General features: G+C 45.9%; 1 protein-coding gene across 1 annotated transcript; it reads left to right on the top strand.

Annotated features, from left to right (window-relative positions):
• Positions 1-1260: 1260 nt before the first annotated feature.
• Positions 1261-7218, top strand: LOC117444470 (SCL-interrupting locus protein homolog; the record flags this gene model as incomplete). Its single annotated transcript, XM_034080020.2, has 4 exons — positions 1261-1615; positions 3239-3346; positions 5195-5310; positions 7049-7218. Coding segments are annotated over exons 1-4 (477 nt in total), but the record flags the coding sequence as incomplete, so codon positions are not given.
• Between the last annotated feature and the right edge of the window lie 2189 nt (positions 7219-9407).

A 9407-nucleotide genomic window follows, 5' to 3' on the forward strand; every position in this document is an offset into this window, starting at 1 on the left:
AGGAGTCTAGCACCGGGAGTCTAGTACCAGGAGTCTAGTACCAGGAGTCTAGCACAAGGAGTCTAGCACAAGGAGTCTAGTACCAGGAGTCTAGCACAAGGAGTCTAGCACCAGGAGTCTAGCACCAGGAGTCTAGAAGCAGGAGTCTAGCACTAGGAGTCTAGCACCAGGAGTCTAGAAGCAGGAGTCTAGCACTAGGAGTCTAGCACAAGGAGTCTAGCACCAGGAGTCTAGCACCAGGAGTCTAGAACCAGGAGTCTAGCACCAGGAGTCTAGAAGCAGGAGTCTAGTACCAGGAGTCTAGTACCAGGAGTCTAGCACCAGGAGTCTAGCACAAGGAGTCTAGCACCAGGAGTCTAGCACCAGGAGTCTAGCACAAGGAGTCTAGCACAAGGAGTCTAGTACCAGGAGTCTAGCACAAGGAGTCTAGAACCAGGAGTCTAGTACTAGGAGTCTAGCACCTGGAGTCTAGCACCTGGAGTCTAGCACCTGGAGTCTAGCACTAGGAGTCTAGTACTAGGAGCAGTGGGCAGCTATTGTGCAGTCTACTTTTATTTTTACATAATTACATCAGATATCATCCAATTCATTACAAACAAAGACTGCGACACCAAAATATCACGTGTGTGTAATTGGAATACAATTATTATATATTTTATTTCTGCATGCTCATAACATTCATCTGCTACTTAGTAATTATTTATCTATCATCTAATATATCATTGCAATAACTTGTATATAGACTCGTATTGCACTATTCCACTTTTTTTTTTCTTCACTATTTTTCTTTTTTGCATTACTTTTAATATGATATACTTTAATATTGTTTTCATATTGTCTGCTTATCTCTATTATTGTGTTGCATTGTTGGAGAAGCCTGTGACCTAAGATTTTCAACGACATAATTTTTCTGTAGCTATGTTAGTTTGACAATAAAGAACCTTAAACCTAGTGTTTTATTTTGTGTCTCTATCCTCACTTTTGCTGTTACAATGTATTTCCCTTATATGGGACGAATAAAAGTATTCTGATTCTTATAATTATTAATATATTGATTAAAAACACAACGTGATTTGCAACCTATATAAAACTGGTCCTGCATTATTAATCTAAACCTGTAGGGGCGCTGTAAAACCTCAGCCCATTTAAACGGCAGGTAACGATACAAGAAGGCAACGAAGAAGTCGAGGAGCAAAGCGCCACACTATTGGTCAGAATGGGTACAGCTCGGCTTCCCATTGGCTGGCCGAGTTGCCCCGCCAGTGGATAGAAGAAACAGCGCCATTATTAAACTTCTTGTTGTTGAGTTTGAGGTAAAACTTTAATATTAAACTATTCGACGACAGGTGGATAACATGTTAGGACTTCATTAAAGGATTAGTTATCGTCCTTATGGGAAGATAACACGGAGCTGGGAGCCGATTGGCTGCGAGGAAGAAGCTAACGCGGCTAGCAGGAGTTAGCTGGAGCTCTGGCCGGGTTCTCTGTGCTCAGTGACCGTTAATAGTGCCTCTCCGTCGGCCTCAGAGGGGATGAGCTGCCCGGTGAACTTCCAGGCTCTACCCGCTGGAGTGTTGGAGGCTGTTTTCACTCCGGAGAACATGAGGAGAGGAGGGTGAGTTCATGTTGACATATCAGGGTGCAGGTGATTCAAAAACACCTACCTGTGTGTGTGTGTGTGTGTGTGTGTGTGTGTGTGTGTGTGTGTGGTGTAAAGTAACTAAGTACATGTACTCAAGTACTGTACTTAAGTACAATGTTGAGGTACTTGAGTATTTCCATTGTATGCTACTTTCAACTTCTACTCAACTTCAATTCAAAGGTAAATGGTGTACTTTTACTCCAGATGTGGATGAATGATGTCTTAATCTCTTAAAGCTACTGTTGTCATTAGTTGTAACGCTCACAAACAGCTAGCTGGGCTTGCTAATGAACTAGCATGTTAACTTGTGATGGTAGTTTAACCTGGGTGATGCTGGCTGAAGTTGCTGCTGTTAGCTAGCCCCCCTGCTCAACATTAGCAGGAACATCAACACCAGGCAACAACAACCAAAAGCTACCACCCTACTGAGGTGGGAAGTAACTAAGTACTCAAGTACTGTACTTCAGTACAACTTAGAGGTACTTTACTTTAGTATGTACATTTTACTTCATACTTCTACTCCATCACAGTTCAGAGGTAGATGGTGTACTTTTCCTCCACTACATGTATTTAATCGCTTTAGTTACTTCACAGATGAATGATGGTAAATATAATCAAGTGTTGAATCAGACTTTAGTTCCACCTGGAGTGAATCCACCAGCTACCCTGCAGTCTACAAAGTACTTCAGACTAGCTGCACCTTCACCAGCTACCCTGCAGTCTACAAAGTACTTCAGACTAGCTGCACCTCCACCAGCTACCCTGCAGTCTACAAAGTACTTCAGACTAGCTGCACCTCCACCAGCTACCCTGCAGTCTACAAAGTACTTCAGACTAGCTGCACCTTCACCAGCTACCCTGCAGTCTACAAAGTACTTCAGACTAGCTGCACCTCCACCAGCTACCCTGCAGTCTACAAAGTACTTCAGACTAGCTGCACCTCCACCAGCTACCCTGCAGTCTACAAAGTACTTCAGACTAGCTGCACCTTCACCAGCTACCCTGCAGTCTACAAAGTACTTCAGACTAGCTGCACCTCCACCAGCTACCCTGCAGTCTACAAAGTACTTCAGACTAGCTGCACCTTCACCAGCTACCCTGCAGTCTACAAAGTACTTCAGACTAGCTGCACCTTCACCAGCTACCCTGCAGTCTACAAAGTACTTCAGACTAGCTGCACCTCCACCAGCTACCCTGCAGTCTGCAAAGTACTTCAGACTAGCTGCACCTTCACCAGCTACCCTGCAGTCTACAAAGTACTTCAGACTAACTGCACCTTCACCAGCTACCCTGCAGTCTACAAAGTACTTCAGACTAGCTGCACCTTCACCAGCTACCCTGCAGTCTACAAAGTACTTCAGACTAGCTGCACCTTCACCAGCTACCCTGCAGTCTACAAAGTACTTCAGACTAGCTGCACCTTCACCAGCTTTGAGAACACTTTCATGATCAATCATTTGTCACTTGATTCTGGCAACCGGCTTTTATTTTAATGTCCTCTCCTCTTCACCGATACATTAAAAGACATTCCTTGTATGTGGAAAACCTGCTGCTCGATAAACCAGATTGAACTGCTTCTCATCTCTTCTGTTGCAGAACCTCGAAGAACTCTGGCACTCAACTCACTTTCCCCAAGTCCAGATCAGCCCTGTGGGATGGCAGCCCTGCAGGAGAGAAGCTCCGCCTCCAGCTCTGTGCTCACAGGTACACACACACACACACACACACACACACACACACTAGGATCTGAACATGTGTGTAAAGCCTGCCTCTCTGATCTCCAACACCTCTGTCTTTTTTAATCTGAATTATTCACCTGTCATGGCACCTACCAGACACTCCCAAGTGTGTGTGTCTTTGCAGTTTCATTCATTACATTACATTTAGCTGACGCTTTTATCCAAAGTGACTTACAATAAGTGCGTTCGACCAACAAAATACAACCTTGAAGAAAACAGAATCATAAAGTACATCAGGTTTCATAGAGCAAAAACATATCAAGTGCTACTCAGCTGGCTTCAGAGGAGCCAGTCCTTTGTTAGTATATAAGTGCTTTGTTAGTAGTTCTATCCTCGAGGTGGAGTCGAAGGAGATGAGTCTCAGTCTGGAAGGTGTGTGAGCTTTCTGCTGTCCTGATGTCAATGGGAGCTCATTCCACCATCTTGGAGCCAGGACAGCAAACCCACGTGTTTCCTGCTGATGGGAACTTGGGTCCCCCTCGCAGCGAGGGTGCAGCGAGTCGTCTGGCTGATGCAGAGCGGAGTGCACGTGCTGGGGTGCACGGTTTAACCATGTCCTGGATGTAGGAAGGGCCAGATCCATTCGCAGCATGGTACGCAAGCACCAGTGTCTTGAAGTGGATTCTAGCAGTTACCGGAAGCCAGTGGAGGGAGCGGAGGAGCGGCGTGGTGTGGAACATTCAGGAAGGTTGAAGACCAGACGAGCCGCTGCATTCTGGGTGAGAGAGGTCGGATGGCACATGCAGGTAGACCAGCCAGGAGGGGGTTGCAGTAGTCTAGTGAGGTGACGAGAGCCTGGACCAGAACCTGCGTGGCTCTCTGGGTCAGCTGGGGACGCGTCCTCCTGATGCTGTAGAGCGTGTATCTGCAGCAGCGGGTTGTAGCAGCGATGTTTGCAGTGAAGGACAGGTTGTTATCGAGGGTCTCACCCAGAGTCCTTGCAGTCTGAGTCGGGGAAACAGCAGAGGGGCCGATGTTGATCAGGTCAAGAGTGGAAGGAAGGAAAAGCAGTTCAGTCTTGTCCAGGTTGAGCTTGAGATGATGAGCGGACATCCACTGAGAGATGTCAGCTGGACGAGCAGAGATGCGAGCGACGACCTGGGTCTCTGAGCGGGGGAAGGACAGGACTCATTGGGTCGTCAGCGTAGCAGTGGGATGAAAAACCATGCGGGCTAATGACTGATCCGAGCGAGTTTGTGTACGAGGAGAAGAGGAGGGGACCGAGGACAGAGCCCTGAGGGAGTGTGTGTGCAGGGGTTCATGTGTTTCCACGTAGCCGCTGCATCTAAACATCAGCTCAACTCTAGACTGTGAAGTACATCGTCTATTACTGGCTGGACGTGTTTCAGTTTGTGACCTTCATTAAGTCATCCAAGGCAGTGCTTCTCAAAGTGTGGTCCGTGAGCGCCCCCTAGTGGTCCGTGAGTATATTGGTAACATTTCACATTTGAAATAAATAAATAAATTTAAGTTTTCCGCACTCTCGCGGGAATATCTCCGCAATGGAACGAGCCTAAGTTTCACTTTCGATCGCATGATACAGCCCAGATCAACACCTTCGTCACACATGTTGCCACTTGTTTGTACCACTTTCAGGCGATTTGTAAAAAACGATGTGTTTTTGGATATTTGTGGAGTTAGGTGGTCCTTGGTGTGAAAAGGTTTGAGAAACACTGATCCAAGGGTTTAACACAGTCAGTGTTTTAATCTCCACTTTGACAGCATGTACACCAGACAGTAATGAAGTGGTGTAGCTGTTGTTGTGTAGCAGCATGTAATGTGTGTGTGTGTGTGTGTCTCTGTGTGTGTACAGGAAGCCCCGCCTGGTGCTGCTGGAGAAAGCTCTGCGATTGGCTCAGCGCCACGCCCGTCACAGCAACAAGCCCCGCCTCCCGTGTTTCCTCCTGGGCTCCATGAGTGTGGACGCAGGTAAGAGCTCACCTGTGTCGTGTCAAATGATCCTATAATCATTTAAACATATCGTCGTTCACACCTAACAGTCGCTCTCTGGAGCGCCTGACCACAGCTTGTTGCATCGTTTCATTTCTCAGAAGGCTCGGTTTGCGTTCACACGGCAAAACTCTAACGGACTATAAACTTTAAACACAAGTCATGTGCTCGGAAATGCTGTTCACCCATTGGTCAGACATTAAGGGGGTAACAACGCAAATCCCGGCCATTCCTCCCGGAGCCTCCGCCATGGAGCATCGGCACGTTCAGCAGGTTGTTCTCATGCTGCTGTTCATCTGGAGATCAACAGACGCTAGCGGCCCGCGCATATTATTATATCATCAGACCACGTCCGTTAAAAACATTACATAATGAGAGACGTTCTGCAGTCAGGAGGGCGTTTCCCCGACCACAGGTGCTCTTACTTTTATCCAATCCAATCCAACTTTATTTATATAGCACTTTAAAAACCTTCAGACCAAAGTGCTGTACAGAGAGATAAGCTCACGCAACATAATATAAATACAAGATACAAAACAAACCAGAAGAAACGTAACAATTAAAAAATAAATAACAGCCATATAGTAAAAACAATAGACCACTGAAAGCAAATAAAAGCAACACTCTACTTGTTTCCGAGTGCTGAGGAGAAGAGGTGGTTTGAGACGGGATCTAGAAGCAGACGGTGTTGAGCCCGTCTGATGAGCGAGGGCAGGGCGTTCCACAGGTTAGGGGCGGCAGCAGAGAAAGCACGGCGACTGATCAGCTGACCTGAGAGTGGGCGTGTAGCTGTGTGACGGCTCAGAGAGGTAGGGGGCGGGGCCATTGAGGGCTTTAAAAGTAAATAAAAGAGTTTTAAACTGAATCCTCGAATGAAGGGGCAGCCGCTGGAGCGAAGATAACATGGGGAAATGTGCTCGTGTTTGCGTGTGCCAGTTAGGAGCCGTGTTGCTTTTATGTAGCTGACGGAGAATTTGTACTTTACACTTTGCTCTTCATTCTGCTTCGCTCTTTCACTAAACCACCCGGATGTCTTGAAAGACTCTTTCGCTGAAGATTTTTGAAGATATCCACGTTCTCGTAAATATACGCTTCCTGTGTGTTGGTGCGGACTGCGTTCACACCACAATGAACCGCTCCAGAGTTCACTAGCAAGCGCCCCGAGACCACCTCTTGAGGCGGACCTGAGTCCGGTTGCTTAGTTCACTTCAGAGGTCTGCGTTCACACCGACCCGAACGAACCGCACCAAGCGGCTGAACGCTCCAGGGCTCGATTCAACCGGACTGAACACGGCAGGTGTGAACGCGCCCTGAGACGCTGATTGGCTTTCGCTCGTTAAATTGTATCGTTAGTCTTGTATGAGTTCAACAGATGTTAAGGTTTATCTTTCAGGAAGTAAAAGGAGGGTTTGCGACTGGTTAAGGACGAGGGGGTTTAGTGATGTTTAGACGATGCCTCAGAGAATGTAAGGGTGGGCCAGTTGGCCGTCTCCTCTCATGAACACACAGACTGTCCGCAGAACTTCTTTCTCCTCCGAGGACGAAGCTGCATTTCACTTTATATTGACTTTCTTTATTACGTTATTAAATCTAACAGACAGACGAACTTTGTCCATGAATCATTTATCAGTTTCTCTGAAGCGTGTCCTCCACAACCTGCTGCTCTGTGATTGGTCCAGCTGTCGCATCGTTATAATAACCCCCCCTGTGGTTCCAGATGAGGAGGGTGTCACTGTGACTCTGGACCGCTTTGACCCGGGTCGAGATCAGGGCCGGGTCCCCTCGGCTCTTCTGCCCGGAGACGTCCTCGTCCCCTGCCTGTTCTGCACTCAGGAGGGCGCGACCGACGGCGTCCAATCAGAGGCCGAGCTGCACCACTGCTTCAAGGTAGGGCGATGTGTACAGCATGCGTTCAGTTACGTTGCGCCTGTGGCTCAACGATATGTCGATCCTATTATATCCATATTGAGATTAGGGATGCCAGCGATTATTCGAATATTCGCTACAGTCTCCATAATCGAATATTATTTTTAAAAATCGATTTTATTTATATATTTTTTAATTATTATTATTATTTTTTTTTTTTCTCTGGCTTAGTTTCAACCAAAATATATATATATATGCTAATAATAGTAATAGTATTAATAATTGTAAATGGTCTTTGGTCACACCACCAGTTTCTGTTTGGACGGGGAAGTCTGTTGCCGATGATCTGAATACCGTGAACATGGTTCAACGTGACAGAGGAATAAATACACCGTCGGCTTCAACCGGAAGTGACACGTTTTCTTGCGCATGTCCCTTTTATCACGGGAATACAGGAAGTGATTAGTGTAAGAGTATTAAATAAACAAGCTCATGTTACAGTTCATAATTCAACACTTACTCTTATACTGCGCACATTCTCAACATGAATCCAATTTAAACATCTTAACAGTGTTTTAAACTTCTTTAAACACATGTAAATCTCTCCAGCGATAGTGTCCGTGATAATATTACCATTTGAAGTGAATTAAAAGTACACAGAATGGATGAATCGGCCATCGCTGTGACGACGGCGCTCCACCGCGACCGAGGCTTCAATTTGTAAACTGCCTGCAAAGTCCTCCCAATGGTTTCTGAGAGATACGATGCACTTTATTGTCCCCGTGAGGACATGTGTTCTGGACCCGTCCTGCAGCTCCGCATACATGTACATACAAACAGAGTGGACATTAAGAGACACACACACATCATCAGCCATACACCGTTTGAACACAATACACAGACGCACAGACTGACGATGGCGACCTGTTGCACCACGACCCTCATGGCAACATTTAAAAAGTACATTTCATTTCATGTGTCCTGACCGGGTCGTTAGAATAAAGCAAATGGTAATTCTCTTCAGAAACACTCGTTATATTCCATGGAATGCTCTGAACGTCCCGATGGCAATGAATCCATACAAAAATATCATCAGTGGAAGCCGTGGCGCTGTAGAAAGCTCGACCAATCACCTGAGCCGGCTAAAGTAGCTGGACGGCCTACCTGCCTGTCAGCCTCCCATCGGGGCACACACTGATCTCTGCCCTCATTGGTCATGTGCGCGTTCGTGTGTTGGGGGAGGGGCTCTGGGAGGAAGTGTATTTTCAAACTCCAGCCTCTCGAGCCGGTTCCTCCATTCTTACCTTCCCCACCTTTAGCTGATATAAAAAATAGATCAACTTGTTTGTCACTGCCTACACCTCCAAGCAGAATTAGAAGACGTAGCATATCCATATTTAAATGTGAAACGCACTTGATAATACTGCTGTGGTCAACATGTTTTCTGTTTCCATGGCAACGTCTCCTCGATGCCACCAGCAGCTGTTTTTCAGACCCCTTCTGTCCCATTGGATGTCTTTGGGGGTATGATGCTCAAACTGCTTTAGTCTGATAATACATTTGTTTGTCTCCATATTCACAACTTCCAGTTCTCCAGATTATTGAGGTTTAAAGTAATGAAGTGTGAAGACTGTCCTCTGTACGCACAATATTACAATATTACAACATTAAATCAGGAGATTTATATGAAAAACGAGACACTTTTCTGAAGTGAAGCCGCTGCCTTCACAGAAACAATATTCTCCTGTATCATTTCTCCATTTTCTCGTGGTTTAGTTTATTTGTTCATACTGTGGGGCAGCTGCAGCCGACGGCGCTAATAATGTACATGACACTATAATGATGATAAATACTGTATCGTATAGTAGTGTTGTCACGATACCAACATTTTGGTTTCGATACCGAGTCAAGAATTGCGATTCCGATTCTTTTTCGATACTTTTCTTAAAAAAAGGGAAACAGTCTTAAATGTAATTATTGTGCTTTATTTCACACCAGAACCAGAACACAAACTTTTAAACAATGAGAACAAGAAATTAAATAAATGACTAGAATTTGTATTAAATAAAATGTAAGCATCATCGATAAACAACTTTTTTGTTTTTCGCTTCTGGCGTCTTTTCTGTCAACAAGCCGAGGCGCAGCGGCAGTTGCACTCCCACTCGCAGCCATGCTTCTCGTTTTCTCACGTGCTCTGGCAGCTAGCGCGT

Source organism: Pseudochaenichthys georgianus, unplaced genomic scaffold (genome assembly GCF_902827115.2).
Source record: "Pseudochaenichthys georgianus unplaced genomic scaffold, fPseGeo1.2 scaffold_821_arrow_ctg1, whole genome shotgun sequence".
In the NCBI taxonomy this organism is placed as follows: Eukaryota; Metazoa; Chordata; class Actinopteri; order Perciformes; family Channichthyidae; genus Pseudochaenichthys; species Pseudochaenichthys georgianus.